Raw genomic sequence first — 27,377 nt, 5'->3', positions numbered from 1 at the left:
TGAGCCATTTGAGCCAAATCTGTAGATGACGTTCCACCAAGGTTCCATCTGTAGGTTCTAGAGTGGTGGTCCATATAATTTAAACCAATTTCTATGCAGCTGCAAAAAGTATTATATTATAAGACTTTGTATTATTTTTATTTATCCATTATCAATGGTCAATCTATAAACAGCACTACAAATAAATGGGGATAACCATTCTTTACCTGCTGGGGTAGTATCCGCACATGGTAATCAGCATATTCAATATCAGTGTGGCAAGATCTGTCTCATTCAATACAGCTTGACCAGCTGCCAACAAACACCATTTTAACTGAGGTATTACTTGTAGAGGTCTCCAACCATCCATTCCCTGGGCCCAGCAACGTGTTTTTGGACTGAGTATTCCTTTATTCCAGAACTCTTGCATCTAATAAACAACTGTATATTAATGATGTGTTTGGCAATACATGTACATACATTTGTGCAGAGTGCAATAATCTGTACTTGTTCAATTTGAGCTTAAAAAACTATCCCTGTACGTGGAATTAGGGATGCACTAAATCCAGGATTTTAATTGTCTGGCCAAGCTAAAGCCGAACCCTAAAAGTCATGTGACAAGTTTTTGTTCACAATGGATGCCATTTTTCTCAAATGAGAAGAAGAAATCAGGTTTTGGATTCAGGTTAGTATTTAAAAAAAAAAAAAAAAATATATATATATATATATATATATATATATATAATTTTTTTTCTTTTTTTTTTTTTCTTTAATTTTAAATAAAACACTGACATTGTCAATGTTACATTCCTTATTTTAGAAATGGAAGGCCCTATCAAGACAACTAATTTATTAACTATAATTTGCATTGTGACAACTGTTACATTTACATTATCTACCTCAACAAAACTGTAAGGTCCGCTCCGTTCCTTGTCTGCATTACCAAAATACCACTCTTTTTCACTCTCTCGCTTCATATCAGGAGCGGCTTCTATAACATTGCTCTGTAATAAAAAGATTTAATTAAAAAGTATAAAAATATAACAGGTTATAGCAAAAACAGAAGTCATATACGACAAAATCTGGGAGGAACCTATTTCAATTAACAGAGACTGTAAATAAGGCAAAAGTATCATTTTGTTTTTATAGCAACAAACTTAGGCAAGTCATTTTTTCCCAGCTGTGGCACCATCTAGCAAAAAAAATATTTTCATCTTAGCAAGCATTTCATGTAATCAACTTTAGTGCATCTTATTGAAAAGGGAGGAATTTATAATATGGCTCTTGTTTTTCCTCTGTTACACTACATATAGTTATATACAGTATCAGAACACTTTGTTTTCTATCTTTCAGTGAGATATATAGATAAACATAACGGACACCATGAAGAATGCATTATAGAATGCATATTAGTACTATGCACGTTGCTGAGTCCAGCTATATGCTGCTGCACAGAAAAAGCCATATGGTATAAGTTCTAAAAGTCAAATCAAGTTGGATGAACACATACTTGTAGCGGTACAGTGGCTCGGCTGGTGTGAAGATGTGCCAAAGTGAGAAGGTCGACTAGAATCCGTATACCATTGGAGTCCATTATATCCTTTACATTTTTCTAAAGAGAAAAAGAATTCGGTATGGACAGTTTTACCTTCTGTACAGACATAGTTGTCATCGATACTCATATCTAGGTAGCGTGCTCTGTTAGCAACATTTGTCTGAGTCAATTACTTCAGTGTTCCTTTGATCAGAATGCAACTCCCAGCGTCCCAGTATATGGATCACCAGAGAATGCATATATCAATATGGCAGGAGATTATAGATATCCACAACATCTTGCATTACATCATTGTAGTATGTCATATTAGGTGTGCTTTCCAGAAAATATAAACATTTGTTAAGTCCCCACTAACATAATGGAATTAGAGATACATGAAAACATGGTCATACAAGTGTGGCTACAAAATATCCAAGCTAGTTAATAAGTATTCAACTACAAATCTTCAACTGGGCTGGCCTTCAGTTTATGCCTCTCAAGAAGAACCAGTTACATAGTTTGGAAACCACTGCTATAAATGAAATGGATTGTAGCAAGGCATTTCGATCACCACACATGCTAGAAAGTATATGGTTATCAAAACTGTGTGTTCTATTGCAGCAAAACCTTTATGAAAATTCAGGAGACCCAGCACACGCCAAAAGTAATTATAATGTAAGATTTTATTATGGCATACCAAAAGAAACAGTCATCTGGGGGTGGGGTAACATCTCCCTTTCTTCCCAAATGATGAAACAAGCTATTCTACTCCCCAAAACTTTTTTGTTTTGTTATATTATAATAAACACTGACACAGCTGTTACTTTTGATGTGTGCTGGGCCCCCTCATTTTATTATCCATTGCTGTGTAGGCTGTGTGGACATACAAGAGCCCTTGAATATTATTTTTAAATATTGGCAACTATGTGCAGTAAGCATTTAATGTTCAATATGCTGCTGACAAAAATGAATTTATTATACAGCATATTACTGCATAAAGAACACTTACCTTATTAAGAATCAGTTTATTCAGGAATAAAATCAACCTGTCCCTTTCCAGTCTATCATTGCACTGTGAAAGAAAAGGAAGAATGAAAATATTTATTGATATATTGCCCATATGGGCTTTAGGCAATTCTCAGGAATGATTACAGCACATGATTTACTACCAATAACAAAATCAAATACAGAGGGGGCAGTGAACACATTTTCCATATTAGGTGATAGGAACATTTGAAAACCCTTTTAAGTGTATAGATGTAACAAACAAAAGACCAAAAGAACAAACATGATGCATTGACACTTTTATAGAACTACATTAAAATTGATATTACCATATGTCTTGTTCATTTACTTAAAGGAAAACTATACCCCCAAAATGAATACTTAAGCAACAGATAGTTTATATCAAATTGAATGACATATTAAAGAATCTTACCAAACTGGAATATATATTTACATAAATATTGCCCTTTTACATCTCTTGCCTTGAGCCACCATTTCGTGACTCTATCTGTGCTGCCTCAGAGATCACCTGACCAGAAATATTACAACACTAACTGTAACAGCAAGAAGTGAGGAAGCAAAAGGCAGAACTCTGTCTGTTAATTGGCTCATGTGACCTTACATGTGGTTTGTATGTGAGTACAGTGAATCTTACGATCTCAGGGGGCGGCCCTTATTTTTTAAAATGGCAATTTTTTATTTATGATTACCCAATGGCACATACTACTAAAAAAGTATATTATTATGAAAATGGTTTATTTACATGAAGCAGGGTTTTACACATGAGCTGTTTTACTCAGTATCTTTTAATAGAGACCTACATTGTTTGGGGGGTATAGTTTTCCTTTAAATCTTTTTAAATCTAATGAGGCGGTTCACTTTACCCCTTTAAATTAATACTGTTATGAAATGTATAGTATTTTGAGGTGCTCAGTGGGTTTAATAAGCAGGGAATGCTTATTTGCTGCGTAAAAAATTAAATATTAAACATGTACTTTAATAATAAATACATTTATGTTTCCAAACTATCCCTTTAGAGGTACTGTACACACACAGCATGGTACTATTGGCAGAAATAATAACACAGCTACCTGCCTTTGATCAATTTCTTTTTTCGTTTGAATTAGAAGCAATTACAGTCACCAGGCAACTCCAATCAGTGTTTCAAAATATAAGCTGCCATAGATGGGAAGCAATATTCATATGGAAGCCAAGGGCTATGACAATCAATATTGCCTGTGTGACATAGCCCTTCATGGTGTGGACATTGTGTATATGAAGAATGAGTGGGAAGAGATGTAATAAAGAATGTGTGAACATTCAGATTTACATGCAAAGCAGCCAACAACCAATATAAGAGGTAAAGAGGGCCCTGCCGAAAAGATATTATGATTAACTCTTAGGGGCAGATTTATTGAGGGTCGAATGAAAAATTCAAATTCAAATTTTTTTTTTTATGGTCAAAACTGTCAAAGTCGACAACTGAATTATCCAAACAATTCGAATTGTTTAAAAAATTCGAATTCTATTTTTGAGATGTATAAAACGCTGGCTGTTTAAGAATTTAAATTCGACTATTCACCACCGAAAACCTTCCGAATTCATGTATTAGTCAATGGGAGAGGTCCAGTGACCATTTTGAAGATGATAGTAGCCTTCCTGACCATTCAGGTTTTTTTCAGAGAAAAAAGTCGATTTGAGTTTGGTTAAATTCGAGTCGAATATTCAATTTTTTTAATTAATAACCCACCAATCAAATTTTGAGTAAATCAGAGTTAAAAAAAATTCCGCCCTTTTCAACATGAATTCGAAATTCTACCCTTGATAAATCTGCCTCTTAATATTGCTATTACATTACTATTAGATTTTATGCTATGGTATTATTGTTTGTTATAAATACAGTGTGTAAATCATTCATTATGTCAAATAATTCATCAGATGCAATTAACATTTTCAATGTTATGCATATTTTGCAAAAGACAGATACAAATATGAATATTTAGCATAATCAACAATAAAAAGCAGACAGATAATGTCAACAGAATCTTATATTTATTGAAGTAATTCTCACCCTTTCTAGCATCCCAACTATATATTTAGTGTCTGCAAAGGGTCCAATTTCCTCATGGCACCTCCCATATACAATAGTCAGGGCTTGTAAGCATAAACACTTCATGTTCACTTTGGGAGTAAGGAGAAAACGGTGATAGAGTTCATTGAAGAATTCATATCTATAGTGAGGAAAAGATAAAAAAACATTTTTGGTGTATTCAACATAAAGGTCACAAAAAGTAGAAAATGTGATTGACACAACTGCTTACGATTGCTTTATTGCTGCAGTGTCCTCATTTTCATCCTCTTCCAAAAGTAACCGGAGGTAGTAGTCTCCTATTTTAATCTCTTCAGATAAACAATCATATTTCACCTAGTTAAATAGAGCAAGATTTTACAAACAATTACTTTAACTCTGCCATTAAATACGGGTATTTAATTAAAGCTTGCCATACACAGGCTGATAAAAGCAGCCCAACTGGCCCACCCAGACCAAGTTTGCACTTATAGGCTTGTGCAATGTGTCTGCAAATTGGCAACTGATATCTGGCCAAAATTCAGCCAAATACTTATCAAGTCGTCTTGAACACGTTAGAGTTCACCATAGGGGCTTTTTATGGTGTGATTGTTGGCCTGGAGGCAAAACAAAAGGATCAAGCCAATTTACACCATGTGGGTTAGTGCAGCCAAGTAGCATTAAATGCTACAATGCTACATGACCCAGCACCTCTCCCCCACAGTTTATCAGCATTTCCCCTGTCACCACAGTCCACCGGCCGTCATCCACTTAACTAGTCTGCCTGCAGTCTTCAATTTCACTCAGAACTGCTCCCCCCCTATAGCTGCCCCTTAAACACATGCTTACTCCACCTACCCCTTGGTTCAGCCTTGATGAGATTCGCCAAATAAGCCAAAGTCAACCTTGCGAGTGCATATACAGGTAATATTCTATTTCTATATTCTACAACAGATTTTCTTATGTTTTCATTAGAAAGTTCATATTGTAAACTGTAATTCTGCTGTTAATAAACTGATCGCCAACAAACGCAGATAAAGTCAGCGGAAAGACAATGAGATACTATTATGTTCAACACACTTTACTTGTATAATGTAAATTAAAAAAAATATATATATATAAAAAAATTATATGCAATTGCAAAATAATTATGAAATTGTTTTTGCAATGAATGTATATTTCGTCAAATGAATGTAAATTTTGTCAAAGCAGAGATTCTATGCAGTATTAAAAAAAAATACCTCAAACTCCTGGTGGTTCCAAGAAATCACTGTGGCGCTTCCGAGCTCCCTATCAACATTAAATGCTCTCATTTCTGCTTCAAGGGTGTCCCTTAACTCTTCTCTGGTTTTGAAGTTCCAGATCAAGTTTGAACGAGCATGGTCCTGGTGAAATCTAATAAGAAGAGTACAATGTTCATTCCCACAGGCTGCAGACAAAAAAAACACTATTTCATGCAAGACACATATAGTCATAGTTATAATGGTTACGTTGGGTTTAAAAATGACACAGTTCATCAAGTTCAACCCCCCCAGTAAACATATATACACATAATTATCTATAAACTCACATTTATAAACTATACATACCAATATCTATACTAATTCTAGATTTTAGTATCACAATAGCCTTTGATATTATGCTTGTACAAGAAATCATCCAAGCCATTCTTAAAGGCATTAATAGAATCTGACATCACAACATCAGCTGGCAGTGCATTCCACAACTTCAGACCTCACTGCTGGCTGTGTGCTGAATATATGTCTTATTAAAATCACAAACTAGATGGTTATTCACTAACACAGACTAAGAGAGCCGAAATATTTTAAGGGAAAATCAGGTACTGTACAAGTTTTCACGTCTGCATGTACACCAAACAGATATGGGGTTTGTACTGTAACGATACCCATACTGCTCATATAGGATTTTATACCCAAGCATCTTTAATATGGCTGGACAGAAAGTAGACCCAAAACATAAACCGAGATGTCAGTTTACAGGAAATATAATTTCTGTATGTGCCTCTTCATGATTCTGTTGTTGAAACCATTTAGTTATTTACTTGACTTTAACATACTTCAGATAACTTGCTCAAAGCTGTCGCACTCCGCTTTATTTTATTTTTAGGGGGTTGTGCTGATATAAGCTTCTAAATACCAAGCTAAATCTGGGCTTTTTGCTCTGGAACAGTCACAAGTCATAATTGTATTTAAATGTTTATTTAGTAGCTCGATGACTCAGCACTTTCAGCATAAGTTTACTTTTGGCCTTTTGTCTCTGAGTTTTCAGCACACTGGCTTTAGAAGCTTACCACAATGAAAATAAATTCCTGACAGTCTATAGAAAAAGGCAATGCTACAGGGGAGTGACTTTAGAGAAAGGTAATCACATTAAGCCTGAGGATTAATCTTCTTTATGGTTTCTAGGTGCTGCTGATACTAGCAACCAAATAGCATTTAAATGCTCTGGCTGGAGAGAAGAAACACAGAAAGGCAAAATGTTAATAAAATAATAAAGACCAACATCAATTTATGTATGCACTTTTTTTTAAAAAAAGTGCTTGGTTTTCAATGCATCTCTCTAACCATGTAAAATGCTAAGCCATTCAGAGCAATTGTTTTTTAGATGGGGTCAGCGACCCCCCATCTGAAATCAGAAGAAGGCAAATAATTCAAAAACTATAAAGCAATAAAAAATGAAGACCAATTGAAAAGTTGCTTAGAAATCACCATTCTACAACATACCACAAGTTAAATTAAAGGTGAACCACTTCTTTAACTACAAAGGCAAATCATTTGAAAACTACAAAAATATAAAAAGAACATCAAAAGCAAACTGACACCCATTTTTTGGGGCTAGCTGTGATCCACACCAGTCACAGACCTTTTACACACATATGCGGCAGCAGTTATACGATAAAAGGAAAATGGGGATTTATTTATGAGCACTTGCAAAGGTAGTCTATAAAAACTGCTATGTTGATTACCTAAGTGGAAAGCAAAATACAGATAACATGCTTGCCTAAAATGAATTTAAATTACTGTAACTACAAACACTCTAGTTTGCCATTATGAAGCGTGAACAAAGCTTTACAGATCTCACAAAGATACTGAAGTTTTTCAGTGAAATACAACAGACTCTGTGCTTTTACAAAGGATTGTTAAACACATTTGTCTCTTGGATAAAATTAAAAGTTGATGCTTATAATAACTTTACCGATAATAGAAAAGGTCCCAATTCAATTCTATTTTTATTCTTTGTCGCCTTTTCCGAAGGATGACAGGCTTTTGGGCAGTATTCTGTAAAAAAAAGCAGTAAGACAACAAATGATAGATTGGGCAATATATACCTCTGAAACATAAAATAATATTATTACTTCTGGATACAAACTCTTCAGAACCTTTCAACCAAGGTTCTGAACAGTGACAATGACCCAAATGGGTTATATATTGATGTTATGTTGAGGTATATAGGGGGTTATAATGAATGCATATTATCTCATGTTAACGTTCCAGTATCCTTATGAGGTTTTTTTGTTATGGATCTTCATAATGTATTTGTCATACAGTTTAAAAAAGAGACAGAAACCTGAAATGATACCATTTTAATCTGCACTATTGTGTTGCTGTTACATAAGTAGCATTTCAATGTTACTTGAAAAGCAAATTGAGATGTGCTTGTTTTTTTACACATATAGAGAATATGAGAGGTAAATTAAGGTCCTTCAAAGAGATTGATATGTTTGTTACATGTTTTAATATATATATATATATATATATATATACTACTTCTGTATATATATATATATATATATATATATATATATATATATATATATAGTCGACTACAAGAGGTCCTCTGCACTCAACCCATTATCAATATATTTAAGACAGACATCCCACTGGTGTCTAATAAAAGGGCAGCCAAGTTTGGGAGTTTTACTTTGAAAGCAGCTAGTAAGTTGCAGGTAAAACTTAGTCCCTTTGTAAAATGTATAATTAAGCAATTGAATTCTTAATGAATCAGATGAAAATTAAGCGTAGGACTGGCCAGATATGGGATGACTTTGACGTAGTTGGCCAGCTTAAATATATTGCAATATATGGACAAACAATCCCTGTGTTGTTTAAAGGGTAAGGCATTTTTTAGTAGCAGTATGCACAAAATGTCTGTCTTAAATATATTGATAATGGGTTGAGTGCAGAGGACCTCTTGTAGTCGACTATATGTATTTTGTGGTCACACCCTCATTGCACCCCCGCCTAATGGTTTTAAAAAATAGTGGTGAGCACAACTTTCCCTTGTTATATATATATATATATATATATATATATATATATATATATATATATATATATATATATATATCTCCCAGGCCAGCACTTCCCTTAGTAAATCAAGTGATTTTATTTTTCACACATCACAGTGCTCCAGTTATTTTTCACACATCATATGTGAAAAATAAAATCACTTGATTTACTAAGGGAAGTGCTGGCCTGGGAATGCTTTACTTCAAATTGAGAGTATATGATTGATATTCGGCCGTGCACACCTGCAATTGCTTTGTTGGAGTGCGGATACTGAAGATATGTAAAGAAATGTTTTTTGAGGTAGTAGGCGATGTAGAAAGATGAAGGAGGCAAGTTCAATTATTGAAATGTATGCAGATGTATGTAAGATATATATATATATATATATATATATATATATATATATATATATATATATATATTTTTTTTTTTTTTTTTTTTTTTTTTTCAATTTGGTTACTAACAATACATATTCTTTGCACTTTACAAGCCCCCAAGTCTTGTCAAACTATGTTTTATATTTGTCTTTGTTCTTGTTGGGCCTGTACCACTTATTTGCATTTAGTTCTTCCCTATAACTATCCATTATTGAATGAATATATCACATCTAACTTGTCTTAAATACTTTAATTCTGTGCCCCTTTCAAAAGTTTTCCAGAGTCACCCTGGTTATGTTTGTCTAATATTTTCCATTTTACTATACATGCTTTCAATGCTTCTTACCAAGTGATGACAAACATTTTTATGAATCTAGAGCACTATGTACTAAATAAAACTTCATCCAGTCATGTTTCAGTTGAGTCAATTTTAAATATTTCAGCCCTGACTACAATCCCAAGGTCTGTGACAATGCAAGGCACAATTCCCGATACAGTTAAACATGTTAGTGCCATGCCTAAACCTTGTGTAATTGAAAAAATGCCACAGTCAATTGTTCCATTTATAGGCTATCTATAGCATGAAGTTTAAAGTGAACTGGTGACACTAATGTTGTGTTTCAAACAAGGATGTCCATGTTGTGTGGCCTGCCAAGTCAGCTTGCACATCTTCTGATTTACAATATATCAGGCCAAACTGCTTACAAGCTATTGCAAACATTTTTTTTTTTTTGATACAACAAATTTAATTAGTGGAGACTTCATGCAAGACATATTCATATACGTTTGTTAGCTTTATAAAGTCATTGTAATACACCTGTCAATGCCCATCTTATCACTAATAATTTCATTATGCAATAAGCTACAATACATTTCAAAGGTATTTTTAGTAATATTTGTTTTCCAGCATTAGCACTAGTAATGTAAGGAGCTTTTAAATTTTGCTCAGCTAGAGGTACTAAATTCAGATTATCTACATATTCCAGGAAGGGTAACTGTTGGATCGTTGTTTTTATGCATCTTGGATAATGAGGCTGAGCCAAACAAAAATCTTAGACTTTATAAAGCTAACATTGCAGTTATGTTTTAGCAGAGAAACTACAGAAAGCCCACATATCCCAAGTTCTATAGACATTTTTTTAGTGAGAAGTGAAAGATCTGTGCACCACATATTTCATTTTTGAAAAAATGTTTATTGGTATTTCTATTAAAGGGGTGGTTCACCTTCAAACAACTGGTTGTTTGCCGATAGATCACCAGAAATAACGACTTTTTCCAATTACTTTCTATTTTCTATGTGTCACTGTTTTTCTCATACTGAAGTGTAAAGTGTCTTTTTTCACCTTCTAAAGCAGCTCTGGAAGGGGGTGGGGAGGGCTGTAACCTGTTCTAAATTAAATAGTAAAAAATAAATAAAGGAAAGTAATTGAAAAAAAATCTTTTTTTCTGGGGAACAATCTGAAAACAACTGAAAAAAAAGTGTTTGGAAGATGAACTACCCCTTTAAACCACATTAAAATACACTTAAATAATACAAATTCTGTGGTTTATTTACATATATCTGTTCCTACAGACGAGGTGAAGTTATTGTAAGATAATATATATAGCAGATAGACCAAAACACATACCATGCATTTTCTAATTACACAAACTACCATTTCAATGAAACCAGAAAGTTCGAAAAAGAAATATAGAAACAAGCAAAGTAAGCACACAATTTAAAACAAGACAACTTAAACTTACCATACTATTTCTGTCCTGATCATAAATAGAAGAGGAAAGAAGAAAGGATTTCTTTTAAAGGTGGGAAAAATGGAAGCACACTTTTTTTTTTGTTTTGTTTTTTTGAAAACAAACATAATTACATCATTATTTCATTGCAATATTGGTAAACAAGTAAAAATGGTTACTTTTCAAGCATTTTATAAATTCAGCATGTTAGTTAAAGAGACACAGGGTCTGGTTTAAGCAGGTGGTCTGACACATAACTGCAGTGCATTCAATAAGGAAACACTTTTTGTAATTTGTAATTACATATCCTTTGCTATGCTCTGCATTACAGGTTCTGACTACATGTGTCACTTGACAACATAGTAATAATATATACATTATAATTCAGACTATAAAGGAAATAAAAATGGTCAATTGAAAAGCTGCTAAGAGCAGGCCAATCTGTAACATACCATAGCAATGTATACCACATAAATGGCAAAATAATTTTCTACAACAGGAAGGCCAGAGTTTGCAAAAGCTAGAAATTACACCCTACTGTAGTAGGTTTACCAACAGTATTATCTCTGTACATCAGTGATGTACTAAGCAGTAGCCATTATTTCAGCAGAGGCAAACAGTATGGTTGCTCCCAATCATGTGTACAACTGCATAGATGTGCATAGTAAGCTACAGTATGTCATCATAATTTATTAATTAAGGTCTGGTTTGCATGGGTAACAAATGGTGTGATATTGAGCATATGATTTATATATAATTTTCTACACAGCTGCAGCTTCTAGTTGCGTCTGTCAGTAGTAGTTTCTTCCAACATATTTTATGTGATTCATCACATGCAATTTTTTCATTTCTATTACTATTTTTAAGATATGATTTTCTTGTCATATCATGTTGGAACTTGAGGAACAGGATAAATTGTAAGAGGTAGAATGATCAGATAAATCTCCTAAACTGTGAGTGCTGTTGAGAACCTGGGTCATGTTTTTGGCAGATAGCCCATGGGCTATTTTGTAGAGCTTTCTACCTGCAGTCACAGGGAAATTGGAAACAACCAACAGCGAATCAAGCAGCTTTGTTTCAGTTCTTTCCAGGAAAAGTCTTGGCTCAAACCACACGCTTCAGAAAATAAGATTTAACAATACTATAAATACTGGAAAGACATATGATACTTCTTACATATCTATTGACTATATCTTTTCCCAAAGAAAAAAAAGTTAGTGTAAAATGGTTCATTCATTTTTATATCATGAGTAGGTGCATTTTTTTACAGGCAATTAGTTACCTGTGTAAAACCAAATCTGAAAGAAAGGAAGGGACAAAGATCACTGTGTCTAAACTAGGCATATCTCACCACTACCCTACAGGACCTAGAAAAACTCTTCAATAGCACAAGCTTTAGCTTCACTGTGAGATATCCAGATATTCTGTCTGGCATTAGCCACAGACAGGAATCCATAATCCAAGCATGCAGGATATTTCTTTGCTTCATTGCAAGTCAATACTGTACATGTTGAATTAAAAGATGAAAGAAGCTCTCAAACTGATGTCAACTTATACAAGTTAGACAAACTGTCAACAATAACAAGTTAATAATTTTCCATGTGTAAATGCAATTTAAAATATTCACCTCTTTCTGTGCAATTCCCATCCGGTCCCTCCAGTGCAATAAAACCAAATCTACTTTCTCCTTGGCAAATTTTTCTACTTCTTTAGCAGCTTTTCCTGCTATTCTTTGCCATTCAGGAATTTTATTAAATTTTCCAAATTGGTCCTGTGGGGAAAAAATAGAAATAGAATGCATACTATATATTTCTCTTCCATAAATTAACTGATATTAATGCCTTAATTCAAAATATGTGGTTGCAACCTGTATTTGTGCTTTGAAGGGTATATAACAGTACATTTTGCATGCTCAATTTCACCGATTTAAAAATGGCTATTGCAATTATTACACTCATGGCACATAGAGGGGATGGATACTATAATTAAAAAAACTTTTCACTAGGGATGCATCAAATCCATCATTTAAGAATTGTCCAAATACAATGTCTTGAAATGATTTGTAAACAAACATTGTTGAGGTGAGTTCTCCAGAGCCTTAACAAGTATTTAGCTAAATCAAATCTGAACCTTAAAAATCAAAATGCTAAACCAGAACTTTTTTTTTTTTTTTTAACATCTACTTTTTACTACAAATACAAAGACATTAGTGGATCTCTCTGTATGGTGAACTTAAATTAATCTGTGTAAGCATAGATTACAAATATAAATTTAATAATGGTTTAAACTGCATAATGAATAATGCTATAAGTAGTTCACTTACAGAAGCAATTTTTAGATTATCCCTGATATGCATTCTGTCAATATCCTTTTCAGGGACTGGATCAGTGCTGTCCAGGTATGCCAGCAAACCAGGAGGCTAGATAAACAAGACAATGCATTATAAATCACAAAGTTACATAATAAATGCATTCAAAACTCTTGGTAAGCAAAACTGATCAAGAACTTTCCTTACATGGCCTTTTACTTTTCTACTTTTATGCTATCACATGTTTGCTCTCAGAAACATATCCACTTTCTGACCTATTACCTCTTTAAATATAGTGCTGATCTTGTTCAATTGTTTTCTTACCAAAATACGTTTCAGTAAATTTAATGATGTTGTGTTGTCAGCTGTCCAAAGGCCCACTAAATGTCTACTCAACTGCCTGAAAAAAAAAAATGTAAAAATCATTGGCAATATAATAATATGCAAAGTTATGTAATAAAATGAGAACAGTAAAAAGCTAACTTGTACATGGATTTATTGTGCTGTGTGGTTGTGTAATAGCTAGCAACATTTTGCTACAAAACACAGGAACTTGGTTCTCTTAGAGATAATGAATAGAAAATGTAAATTATAATCTCAAATGCAGTGCTAATCCAATCTGTTATTCACAATTGCAATTAGAAAGCAAATGTTTTTAAAATTTTTGAACATTTTCTAAAGCAGGTAAGCAAATTCTCACCTGTTTGTTAGCATCCTCTGGTCAGCGCTTATCGTAAACATAGAAGTGTGCAAGTGTCGAGGCAAGGCACCTTCACAGAGTGCGAGCTCTTGCATCTTTGTCGCTATGTCTTTATCTGCTTCCTTTGGGACAAAATAGTACGTCATTTTTAGTTGCACAACCCAACTGATACACATTTTAAATTGTTCTTCCAACATTCAGAAGAAAATTGGATTTTTACAATTTCCATCTGGGCAGACAAATATTTTATCTATTTTAAGTCAAGTTAGTAAATGTAATGCTAATAGTAATCTTTAAACAAACACAGACTTCAATACATATTTCAATACATATTCTTTATCCAGACATAGGGTGGATTTTATTAGACTTTTCAATACTAAATGCAGATTGGTTGCAAATAAAAACTTTTTTAAACACATATCTTGACACATATCTTACAACAAAGTAAGGAGGAGATCATGGCATCAGGGTGGGAACAGGGTGATGGAAAGATATGAAATATGAGTATCAGCTGGTTTTCCACATGGTCACAGGGTGTTATGATACAAAACACAAAGTGTAATTTACATATGCACTGCAGAGAGAGAGAGAGAGAGAGAGAGAGAGAGACCAGAGCTTACCTCTATGATTGCCTTCATTACTAATCCTGCTCCCTTTACAATGGCCATAGAAGGGTGCTTAAAAACATACAAGAAAAACTTATGTGGAGAGAAATTGACATCAAATTTAGAAAACATCACATGTTTATATTACACACTTAGTGGGTTATTTATAAAAGGTCAAATTTTAGAGTTATGGGAGCTTTTTAAATCACAATTCAAATGGTTTCTAATTTAAAAACAACTGAAATGGAAAAAACTGGAATCAGCGAGTTCTGCGTTAACAATCCGAAAACATGATTGATAGAGTTTTTGAGCAAAACCATCTGAAAAAAATGTGAACAACATGAAGGCCATTTACATCTTCAAATGGTTCAAGGGACCTCTGCCATTGACTTGGGCAGGTTTTAGATGGTGTATTTTCGGATTCAAGCTATTTCCAGGGTTGGGGTATAATAAATCTCGAAGAATTCAAGTTTTTTTTTTTACCTGAAAAATCGATTTTGACTCAAAAATAACCTCAAAAACTCAAATTTGTCATGGAAAACACAACTTAAGCCATAATAAATCTGCCCCTAAATATTCCTTTTTCAAATATTACCCTTCCATTGAGCTCCTTGATTCCACACTATTGTGATACAGCTTTCAACGGCTCAACAACTTCCACTCTAAAGTATATCTTTGTATGTAAAGCCGTATTTAAAGCCACATATAAATCAAGGTGAGATTCAAAGAAGCACCTTGGCAGGGACCTCATGATATCTCATAATTTAGGGATTTCACACAGTGCCACAGTGTACAGAGTAACAATTAAAATACTACCAATAAAAATACTATATTAAAGGAACTCAACAAGCAGCAGGGCTCTGTGTGGACTTCCCATTTCATGTCTAAACGTCTCCTTCATGCTATTACATTTTGCGATAGCACCTGGGCTTTTTTGGAGTGAGTGTGCTGCCTTTCAGACTTTTATGCACAGGGCACTGATCCTCTTAATGCTGTGTGCATGTAATTCTATTACCAGAAGCTTTTAGCGGTCAGTGCCCTCAATTTCTTTCTAGGCTGAGTATTACTAATAAACTGTCTATAGACAGTTTATAGCACTTGTGCCTATAATGAGATCTTGCACAGTGGTGTAGTCTCCTAATTACTCAATATCTTTGTGCTTCTATAATATATACAACTCAATTAGGCTCTTACTTCAGCATCTTCATCCCTGTACACATGATGTCATTCATAATCTATTTATAGCTGAGCAACAAATCCTTAAATACCATCCAAGGTTACAAGGTGACAAACCTATATTGCACAGATACATATTAAATATAATTGAAAACATACTGAGCTACAGTATAATTCTATATTGAAGAGGACAATTAAGGGCTCATTAACACAGGCACAAGCTCTAAGGGGAACAAAATCTTGGCCCTAAGTGCTTATTTATCCAGCATCAGGAGAACTATTAAAAATTAAAGCACAGTGCTCTTGGCCTGCAAGTACAGGGCACATCTGCATCTTGCAAGTCTGAAAGATGCAAATACTAGAGAATGCGAGAGGAGACACCCATGTGTTGGCCCCATAAATAAAGGCACCGAAACCTAGGACCAGGTGCAAACTGTGAGGCTGTGTGCTCCCGTTCTATGCATTTTGCACCAAGTCCAGCAAAACATTATGCATTCTGTGATACAGCCATAGGCAATATGCAGTATATACTACCCTGTATGAGGGCAGCTCTGATTGGCCACCCACATCCTATTGTGCTTTTGTGAGAATTGACATAACAGTAAACAAAGCAGATCTGATACAAAATTTTAATTAGGTGCTATCTATTATTTTTAATGAAGAAGATTATTAGGTGATGTGACATTAAGGGAAAGTTACACCTTTAATCCCCAAGGTCCTTTTGAGGATTACAATAAAATTTAAATAAATAGAAAAGGTGCAAATGAAACCAAGTTGATATCAAATTATAATTATTTTATTAGTACTAAAAAACAAATTTTACCCTTCTTACAAGGTCAATTAATTTAAAACTGTCAGGAAAAGGGTCTCTCTGTGGTGCTCGCTAGAGAAACTCTGGGCCGGGGTGTCGGGTAAGTAAAAATAGTCACTTGGGGCTGCCTAACTTTTGGCACCCCAATTGTAAAATGCTATTCCTTCTCCTTTAAATGGTCAACTTTGTGGTTAAGGGGTAGATTTATCAAAGAGTGAAGTTAGAGAACTCCACCGCCTCTCTCCATTCATTTCTATGGTATTTTTAAAGGCATATTTATCAAATAGTGAACTTTCACTATCACCCTTTGATAAATACTCCTTTAACAATCCCATAGAAATGAATGGAGAGAGGCGGTATTTCACTCTGCGGACTGTGGAGATCTCTAACTTCACTCTTTGATAAATCTACCCAATAGAGTCTAATTTTACATCTTCACTGAATTATTAAGAATAGAAGATGTTTGGTCAGTATCTTTTATAAAGCACCAATATAATTATGTAGTTCTTTATTGTGATTATACTTTATTCATCCCAGTCCCTGTCCCAACAGAGCTTACAATCAAGGTTCCCTTCTAAGCATGTACACACATTAGGGTTAATTGAATTGGGAGTCAATTGTAAGTTTCTTTGAAGAAATCAAAGTTCTATGTAGGACATGAGGAGAATATACACAATTCACACAGACAGATCCCAGGTTGGGATTAAACCCAGGAAGCCAGTACAGAAAAACCATTGTACTGCCCAATATCCACAATTGGCCATACCTGGAATAGCTTAAAGAGTGTCCTTCCATTAGAGGCTACCATCTCCAATAACATATCAAACTGTTGACCTTCTGTTGTTTCACTGTATGGAGCGCAAAGTGCAAAGGTGAGGAAGTCCAAAAGAGAGCTGATAACTAATGCACCTGTTCCATAATTCTAAAATGGAAACACAAAATTCAAAACAAATGCTTTACAAAATTTTTCAACAATGCAAAACATGATTTTAAAATAAAATTAATACATATGTGAGAGAAGGCAGTGGAAGCACTTAAATACTATATCTTTGTTTTGAATTATAGTTTGACTTTGTAACTCCTAAAAATCAAATCTATTATATCCCCTTAGAATTAGTTTATGAACATGGGCATATCTAATTGCATTTCTATGTGAGGCTTTTTGTGTGTTCCACAGCAAATGCAGGTGTTTCATGACTACAGTGTTCTCTATGGAAACTGTACCAATACAGCACACAAACCCAGAATGTGTATTAAATGCTATATGTCAAATTCTATCTACATTTAGAGTTTCCCATGGGAACAGTCCACATACAAAAAAATCTGGGGAAAGATAGTTGGGAAAGATAGTTACCGCATGCTGTAGAGTATTAAAAAAGTCACTGCAAACACAATTAGAACTAACTTTTAGTATGAGAGTGATATTTTGAGACAACTTGCAATTGTTTTTAATTTTTTATTATTTTTGTTTTTTGAGTTATTTAGCTCTTTATTCAGCAGCTCTCCAGTTTGCATTTTTCAGCCATCTGTTTGCTAGGGTCCAAATAACGCTAGCAACCATGCATTGATTTGAATGAGGGACTGGAATATAAATAGGAGATGCTTGAATAGAAAGATAAGTAATACAGATTAATATTAACAATAAATGTGTAGCCTTACAGAGCATTTGTTTTTAGATGGGGTCATTGACCGCCATTTGAAAGCTGAAAAGAGTCAGAAGATTGCCAAATAATTAAAAAACTACAAAAGAAAAAAAAAAATGAAGGTCAATTGAGATATTGCTTAAAACTAAGCATTCTATAGCTTACTAAAAGTTAGCTGAAAGGTGACCCACCCCTTTAAGGAGCACTAAATATTGCAGAATGGTAAAACTGAAACACTCTTGTTTTAAACATAATTCCTCCTTGTTACTATAAAGAATATAAGCTAAATAATTCTGCATCTTAATAAACACATGTACATACCAAAACTTTAAAAAATAACCTGAAACTACATCTCGGTGTACCCTGGTTCAATAGAATGGCCAAACGCTTAACCTAGAGTAGACATACAAGCTGCTTACCACATATGAATTAAACTTTTCTAGCAAGTTTTCCAGAAACTTCTTTGAAGAAAGAAGGGATGCTTTGTTCAGTTGCTCTTGCCTCAAGTCATAGTCATCATGCATAGGCTGCAAAATGAAGGGGTGTAAAAAAAATCAGCAAATGAAAATCATTTCACGGGGTACAGAACAGTTATGCATAGCAAAACCACCTCAGGGTAATTGGATAAAGTCAAATTTACAAATAGGCTAATCTGATATTTCACACAAGCTTACAAAATCTAACTGAATCGTTATTATTCACTTTCATTTTAACACACAGCTCTTTATTAAAAATCATTTGACCAATGCACTATGCAGATCACAAGCCTTCTCTTGCATTATGAAAGGCAGACACTACACTATGGTAAAGAATACAACAACAAAAAAGACTTATGGAAAAAATGGTTAAAGCCCAGGTTAGCTGGTAAATATTTAATTAGAAAACAGTGTATCCCATATGCCCTACAAAACTCTAATCCCTAAAGTAAGAATGCTTACTTCTTCATGTTAAAATTGCTGTTTGCATGGAAAAAGCAGTTTCTCATAAATAATTAACATTTTCATTCTACTTAAACCAATTTAGTCAGGACAAGATAAATGGATGATGGGCAACTAATGTCAGCTTCCTCAAGAACCTTAGGCCAGTCAAAACCAAGAAATGATATGTTGGTTTAACCTTTCTATACAAGCTTGCAATGGACCATTATGCAACCAAATATGCAAATTTACTACTACAACTAATAACAATGTAAGTAAATATTCCTTTCTTTAGCTGATTTAGGACAAATAAAACAAGGCAGTATACAAATACCTATGTTTAATAATTTGGCAAAGTGTTTGCATGTGTGTATATTTATATATTTTAGGGGTGCACCGAATCTAAGATTTGGCCAGGATTCAGCCTTTTTCAGCAGGATTCGAATGAATCCTTCTGCCTGGCCAACCAAATGCATTTGCAAATTAGGGGTGGGGTGCGAAATCGCGTGACTTTTTGTCACAAAGCAAGGAAGTAAAAATGTTTTCCCCTTCCCACCCCTAATTTTCACATCATAGTGATCCTCCTCAGGGAAAAAAAACTATATATATATATATATATATATATATATATATATATATATATATATATATATATATATATATATATATATATATATATATATATATATATATATATATATATATATATATATATTTTGATCAGGATTTCATTATCTTTGCATCAAAGGATTAGCTTTCACACTTTGCTTCTTTTTTAACTTGAACACTTACACACATTAATGCACAAAGCATATCAATAGCAGCATGGGTGACTCCATCATAATTCCTTTTCAGAGCTTTGACTACTTTCACTCCCAGACGTTCACGAAATCTAAAAGCAATGTAACAGAAACATGTATATATTCGTCATGGGCTATTGTCAGTTTTACAAACCTTACATGTTGTCACATTAAATAAAAATGGTGGATAACATACAGGGAGTTTTTTATACCTCGAATGACCTCGAATAAACTCACAACTTGAATGGTTTACGATTTAAGAAAAAACTCGAATGGGAAAAACTTCGGCAGGAAAAAAATCGAATCGCTCCGATTGCTCGAGTTTTCGGGCAAAACCCTCCCAAAAAAAAAAACTCAATCATCATGAAGGCTATTAACATCTTCAAATGGTTCTAGGGACCTCTGCCATTGACTCCTTTATGACCTTGACAGGTTTTAGATGGTGTAGTTTTGGATTTGCGTTATATCTAGGGTCAGGATATGATAAATCTCGAAAAATTTGAGTTTTTTTTAACCCGAAAAAATTATTTCTAACAAAAAAAACCTTGAAAACACGAATTTTCGTGGAAAACGCAACTCAAACAAAAATCTGCCCCATAATATATGCAAAATAACTCAGGTTTAAGTGGCAAGTATTGCAAAAAAATATGTACATAAATGTACCACAGGTTGTTTCAGTCAGATTGAACAGGAGATGAGACAGCCTCCATCACTTCCAAGCAAACTATAAACTTGGGCAGCCTGGCATTTTCAAACTTATACCTTTATAATACACAAGAGCCATGAACATTTTGTAAATGATATCCTTATAAACTGTGCTTAGTGATGTCATCGGTTATATTGAGAGCTTAGTGATGTAATTTCTGTCACATGACTCACTGAAACGTGCATATTATAATAAATAAAGTACCCCCTGTTGCAAAACATGAGGATATTCGAAGTCACCTCGGAGTTCTATGACCTGTATAAAAACACTTGACTTATGGCCTCATGCTTTTATATGGTCATGGAACTCCTCTGTAACTTATAATACCCTTATACTTTACATTAGGGGGTACTTTATTCACTCTATTAACTGGCCTCCCAACTATATTATTTCCACTGGTGTTTTACCACCCCCTCCCCCCCATACAATCCCAATTTGGGATTTTTAAATATAGGGTTTTTTTTTTTTTTCCTGAACTGGGGTGCCTAAGACAAAAATAGATAAATGAACATGGATGTGGTGACACAAGAGATGATAAAGGAATCAAGTTAGCCTTTGAGCTTCAGACTCCTAATAGTCAGTGCTATTCTAAATAATGAGATGGCTGCTCTCCAATCCTCACTCTTCAGATATTGCTAGAAGCCAGTATAAGTTATATCTCTTTCAGATGTATAATGTAGTTTTTTATTTCAGAAAAGCCAAGCGGGCAAAGACTCAGAAACATATCTAAAGGAGCAGTGAGATGATTTTATTTCATGTCTACCGAGATTCCTCAGCTATTAGTTCTTCCAGAAACTGCAGAGCAAATGCTATGTGCATGTTTTGGGTAAATGTTTCCCCATCTATTAGAATTGTAATATGCATAAATGGATTTACTAAGTGTCAGCAGTAGCTACTACCAGGTATGAAAAGTAATGCGTTCACATAAACCTCACCAAGACTTTAGTACTGATGGTACATAAATAAAATCTATAAATGCACTAAAGATTGATACTCATTTGAAGGATAAGATAAAGCTGCATATGGTCATAAAAATAAATTTACTCTAATGATTAGTCTCCTAGAAGCCTATGATATGCTAAGAATGAAAGAAAAAATACTTTGCATACAGAATTTGTTTTGCTGCAGATAACAGTCTAATGGATATCAATTACCATGTGAATTTCAGGCTTCCATTTACTAATCAATAACAGCCAGGAAATGTTCGTGACACTGTAAGCAATGAATCACTGAATTGTTAGTAATCTGTTTGAGAAAACCTCTAGTTAATTCAGCCCAAAAAATTATATTAGAGTGTGCATTATAACCTGCTTTTTTTTGGGTAAGCATAAAATGGGAAAAGGCAATTGCTGCTTTAAATAAAACGGACTTGACACCACTAAACTGTGACAACAAGCAGAAGAACATTTGATTTTTAATTCCCATGACAAATTGATCACTTCTTACTTTGGTAGCTGGGTAAAGGCCTGGAATCCTGCTTTGGAAGCCACTAGCCTCCTGACTGCCTGGAATTGGCTTTCAAGCTCTGCACCGGAAGCTGCGAGTTCTCCTTCTTGTGATAATAATGATGTTATGGCATTATTAATTAGCTTTTCTTTGTTCTCAGAGAAGAGGCCCTGTTAAAAAAGTGTATAAAACAGAAAAAGACAATGAGTGATGTTTCTGTAATTGCATACATTTAGACCACAATATGCCACAACAAAATCTGAGGAAGCAATGTAATTAGCACATGGCTAAATTATGGCTCAAAAACACAGCCACGAACAACTGTACTTGTATGTCACAACGAATATAATAAGAACAGATTGGGCAATCCCCCCTTCACCCCTTGTATCGGTTATTGGTAGCTTTGTATGTTCAGTGTATTCACCCATTTATTGTACAGCGCAGTGGAATACATTGGAACTTTATAAATGATATTTATAGTAATAACGACATATTCATTATGATTCCCAGTATTTGTCTTGGATTTGGGGGTGAAATGTATGATGGTAAAACCAAAGGTATCAGCCTTGTGTTCAGTTATCCTATGGCCTGGTTTATATTTATTGTATAAGGTACAGTATATATTGTTCATTGAACAATATATACCTTATACAATAAATATAGAAAATTTATGTAATTTTTCTGGAGAATGTTTTTGTGACTGGCCTATATTTCTATTATTTCCTCTGTTATATAAACTGCATCTGCATTTTCATGGCTTCTCTTCTCTGTAATCAAGAGAACATCCGCTATATTATTAGGAGTTAAATAGCTGTTATTTAGCACCCTTGTATGCATACCAATTAGTAATATTTCTTTTGTTTGTATCTTTACCACTTTCACTGGATAAGTTATATATAGATCTTTGGCATTAACCTTGAAATTAGATTACACTTTGTATGATAATCATTTAGTTATTTAGTTTAGTTAGTTATTTTTAAGGTTTGTGTGTTCCCGCATTCATTAAACAGAAACCAGGGAAAGAAGAATTCACAGCCCTGGCACTGTAACTTGAGAGTCAATTAGATTATATGTTCTATGGCACCTAAGGTGTTATACTCCGTGGTTACGGATACAATCCTGATAAATGTATAGGTCATACAACAACAATGGTAGTTTTAAAAAATAAAAACAGCTATACTTACATCTTGAGTTACAGCGTGTAGGACTCCACTGTAAGAGATATTAGAATTGAATCTAAATACTGCGTCCGCAAAGTTCCCATCTACAATGGTAAAAAAAATAATTTCTGTAACATAATTATAGGCACTTAGATATCTCAATCAAATAAGCAATGTGAGCCACCAGCCTTCCTAAGGGTTGGCAGTGGCAATTAACTGAAGCAGCAAAGTCACTAAAATGTTGCTTACAGCTCTGCTTTTTTACACTTCTATGCTTAGACATAAACAATAAATTAGGAAAATTATATCAACCATCTGGGCAGGGCTCCAACACATAGATGAAAAAACTCTTCTTTGACAATTATTTTCTTCCTGCTATTGAGTAACTGCTTGTATGCATAACATACAGAATAAGAAAGCATTTCAGTAGCTTCTCCAGCAATTCACTCACCATCTCTTTCTTACTTTCGTAAGTTTCTTCACTTCCATTAGAGTATATGCTGTATATGGATTACTCTCTAGCCTTCCATTAATGTGTTTAACCTCCAATCTGGTACAGGTATGGGACCCGTTATCCAGAATGCTCGGATTAAATCTGAGATTTAAATCTCGATTTTTATTGTAGAATTCATAATTATATATATATATATATATATATATATATATATATATATATATATATATATATATACTAAATCTCTTGGTATCAGCTTACTTGGAGGAGTGGTTAGAAATCTTAAGTGCAGGCTTTCCACCTCCTCATCCACAGGCACGCTCAACAGGCCCCACCGCTGGCCTCTCTGAGTTGGAGTCATCTTAACACAGATGTCTCTATTTCCAGATGCTCTCACTCCATCTAATAAACTTGCCAGTAGGGAATCTCTATGGAGAGAATATGCTCATTAGCAGTCCTGATTATTAAGAGACACTGGGAAAGAAAGACCAATAACAAGATCATTGCAGAAAGTTTGAAAACCTGAGTATAATGAAGAAAAAAAGCAAGGTATAACTTGCTGGTGCATCAGTTTTTAAAAGAGAAGGAAAGTCCATTTATACCAAGTGAGTGCAATTACTTACCTGACACCCCGGGCCAGTGCTCCTATCAGGAGAAAACTGCACCGCCCAGGATTCTTCCAGCGATCATCTTCCGGCTTCTTCTTTCTTCGTGATGCTGTGCATGCGCAGCAGAGCGATAAGCCGGACTTTGACGGAAAAGTCTGCTATTTCGCAGAATAATCCCGGGTTGGTGCAGTTTTCTCCTGATAGGTGCACTGGCCCGGGGTGTCAGGTAAGTAAATGCAATGGGGGTGCCTAACTTTTGGCACCCCCAACATTAAATTGACTTTCCTTCTCCTTTAAGTTGTTGTTCAACTTTAAACAACTGTCTGAATAAAAACAGCCCATGTCACTAACATTTTTTAATTCTTCTTTTTTTAATACAATCAACTGTCAAGAAAATTCTCTCTGAAGCAACGCATCCCCAATCTAAAAAGTTCTCTTATTCCCAATCAGACATGGGGTCACTGAACACCTGCCTGTGTCGGCATACAGGAAGCCAAAGAAGAAAGTTCAAGCATGAAGAGCTACTGTGAAGGCCTTTACTTTCCAGCTTATTTTGCATTTTATTCAGTTTATTTTCTGGCACAATGCAGTCAGGGAACACAAGAAACTTTCCACATAAGAGATGCACTAATTTAGTGTTAATTATCTTGACAGTACATCATTTATAGGGGTTCTTCATCTTTAAATTAATGTTTAGTATGATTCAGAGAGTGATATTCTCAGACAATTTGTTTTCATTTTTTTTTCAGCAGCTCTCCAGTTTGCAGTTTCAGCAATCTGGTTGTTGGGGTCCAAATTACCCTAGCAACCATGCGCTGATTTGAATAAGAAACTGGAATATGAATTGGAGAGGGCCTGAATAGAAAGATGTATTAAAAGGAGCACTAACAGAGCATTTGTTATAAAATATGAAGACCAAGGGAGAAGATGTTTCTAGTGGGCTGTTCCTAGTCAAACATATCATCTATAACCAACATCATTATTTTACTCTTGCTTTATTTTCCCTAGTTTCTATAAAAGGGGTTGCAGGCTCAGCTTGTTTCAGTCTTGCCAAAGCTTCAGTTATTATGTTGCTAACTTCCCATATTCTGTAATTTCTCATTCTACTCCTACTTATAATTCCTTTATTTTTATGATCCTCTTTGAAGCTGGTAGAGGGCATAGCCAAATAAGGCAGATAATGTAATAGTTAAGACATAGCATTCAATTTCGTGTTTGCTTACAACTTGTACATAGCAAAAAATGTATGCCAGCATCTGTATTCCCAGCAATTGTATGTTAAAGTGGCCCTTTAACGAACATTCTGTATCACATCAAAAACATTTCAATGCTCAAGAGTGTTTTACCTTTCAGTTGATGAGTATTTCCGAATCTGTCCTTTGATAAATTCTATAGTAAAAAGTTGGGGGTTTTCAGGGTCATATACTAGTGCAAATATCTGTTGTAGAGATGGAAAACATTTGCATTACTGAAATAGAAATTACCAGTGTTCCCCATAATCTCTGTTTTGTGTGCACTATTAAAAAACTGTTCAGAACTATGTAGAAGTTCCAGTAGACTATGTATGTGCATATACAATTTTATGTGTGCTCCAAAATCTATTGTGGTTGTTTTATGAACCCAGCTTAGAGAGAATGTCACTAAATTCTAAATTATCTGTATTTCAACGGAACAGAAAGACTTAAAAAAACACAACTATGTGCGACTTAACACACTATAGGAATAAATACCACCCTTTTGAACCAGCTCATTCTGTTGGACTAAAAAAAAGCTGCATTTATTGTTCCAAAAATAAATATAGATTTATTTTAACACAGATATACCAGATTCCTCAGATTCAGGGTAAATTATGATTCTGTTTCTGATTTGTAAGGACCATTTCACAACCCCTATAAGCAGTATTGAATTCCATCACCTTGTTCCATTGTGAACTGATGGTTTGTAGGACCTGAAGCAGAGGAATTTCAAATCCCATGATCCATCAGTTCATAAGGGTTCAAGGTGAGACAACTCTGTGCCTAGCCGAAGGGGTGGGGTTTTAAATGATTCCTACAAGTCACAAGCAGACTATCATAGTTTTCTATTAGTCTGAGAAAGCAGAGCGGTCTTAATATAAGTAAACCTTAACAGTAAGTTAATGTAAAACTGATGAGAGTGCTATTCTAAGCACTTTTTCAATGTGCATCCTTTTTTTTAATTCCAATTTTTAATTCAGCCCCTGCTTCAGAAGTTATCAGATTGGTCTCCTACTGCATAGTCGTCCATGTGCAGTGAGAGCCAATCAGAGGCAAGTATGCTCAGCGCTGGATGTATAGTCTCTGCTCCTATGGGGTCCAGCTGCTTTGAGGCAATAGGACTGCCAGTGACTACCTAAGTTCTTGAATAACTAAGGTAGGGCTGGCTGAGGCTGCCTGTTAGAGCAGAGTAAATACAGTATATATATATATATAGGAAATGCATTTGTTTTTAAGGATTCTAATCGAATCCCATAACTTAATGGGATGACTTTACAACCTCTTTAATGTCTTCAGTGTTTGATGATATCACTTTACATTTTTATAGGTCACAAAATTCAGACAAACACATTCAGTCTGTGGTCTTTAGCTGGTCCAGGAATTCCAAGGTCACTTCTAGTATTTTTATATTTGCCATTAGGGATGCATTATTTTTACATGATCAGAGTACTTCTTTTTCAGCTGCTCCTGAACCATGTTAATTTATCTGTTTACTAAACAGAAAAATTCTACCATGTGACCTTTTTTTTCCCAACGGATGACTCTGTATCAAAATAATTAGATATGGCCATGAGAGATGTAATTGACTGAAGGAGACAAAAAATCCAGCTGTATTCTTTTCTGGTTCAAAGATGTGCAACAGCTCTAACAATACAGCTCTCATTATAGGCAACATGTTTTTATAGACATCCTTTGAACAGAGATTACCCTAGGACTGTGCTGCTACCCCCAATTAATATAAACAGAACAGACACGGTATTGTGCTGCTATATTCACTGCAAGTCATGTCAGAAAATCAGCTAAA

General features: G+C 34.5%; 1 protein-coding gene across 3 annotated transcripts in view; it reads right to left on the bottom strand.

Annotated features, from left to right (window-relative positions):
• dnajc13.L (DnaJ heat shock protein family (Hsp40) member C13 L homeolog) overlaps window positions 1-27,377 on the bottom strand; it is an 87,079-nt gene that overhangs the window by 33,786 nt on the left and 25,916 nt on the right. For 2 of the 3 annotated variants that reach the window (XR_005961832.1, XM_018267510.2), the window contains exons 9-29: window positions 25,685-25,776; window positions 23,992-24,158; window positions 23,301-23,380; window positions 22,117-22,286; window positions 19,957-20,056; window positions 18,667-18,774; window positions 17,371-17,526; window positions 14,633-14,689; window positions 14,013-14,134; window positions 13,637-13,712; window positions 13,328-13,423; window positions 12,632-12,775; window positions 11,017-11,031; window positions 7,803-7,885; window positions 5,828-5,981; window positions 4,840-4,943; window positions 4,590-4,749; window positions 2,523-2,585; window positions 1,490-1,591; window positions 879-983; window positions 207-409 (exon numbers count right to left, since the gene is read on the bottom strand). Coding sequence is in view for 2 of the 3 variants with exons in the window: in XM_018267510.2 (XP_018122999.1) it covers window positions 207-409; window positions 879-983; window positions 1,490-1,591; window positions 2,523-2,585; window positions 4,590-4,749; window positions 4,840-4,943; window positions 5,828-5,981; window positions 7,803-7,885; window positions 11,017-11,031; window positions 12,632-12,775; window positions 13,328-13,423; window positions 13,637-13,712; window positions 14,013-14,134; window positions 14,633-14,689; window positions 17,371-17,526; window positions 18,667-18,774; window positions 19,957-20,056; window positions 22,117-22,286; window positions 23,301-23,380; window positions 23,992-24,158; window positions 25,685-25,776 (2,357 nt within the window). In the remaining variant the exon portion in view is untranslated. The remainder of the gene's footprint in view (window positions 1-206; window positions 410-878; window positions 984-1,489; window positions 1,592-2,522; window positions 2,586-4,589; window positions 4,750-4,839; window positions 4,944-5,827; window positions 5,982-7,802; window positions 7,886-11,016; window positions 11,032-12,631; window positions 12,776-13,327; window positions 13,424-13,636; window positions 13,713-14,012; window positions 14,135-14,632; window positions 14,690-17,370; window positions 17,527-18,666; window positions 18,775-19,956; window positions 20,057-22,116; window positions 22,287-23,300; window positions 23,381-23,991; window positions 24,159-25,684; window positions 25,777-27,377) is intronic. The other variant, XM_041566047.1, reaches the window with a different exon arrangement.

This window comes from Xenopus laevis, chromosome 6L (assembly GCF_017654675.1).
Source record: "Xenopus laevis strain J_2021 chromosome 6L, Xenopus_laevis_v10.1, whole genome shotgun sequence".
NCBI classification, from domain to species: Eukaryota; Metazoa; Chordata; class Amphibia; order Anura; family Pipidae; genus Xenopus; species Xenopus laevis.
This window is presented reverse-complemented; position numbering and strand designations above follow the sequence as displayed.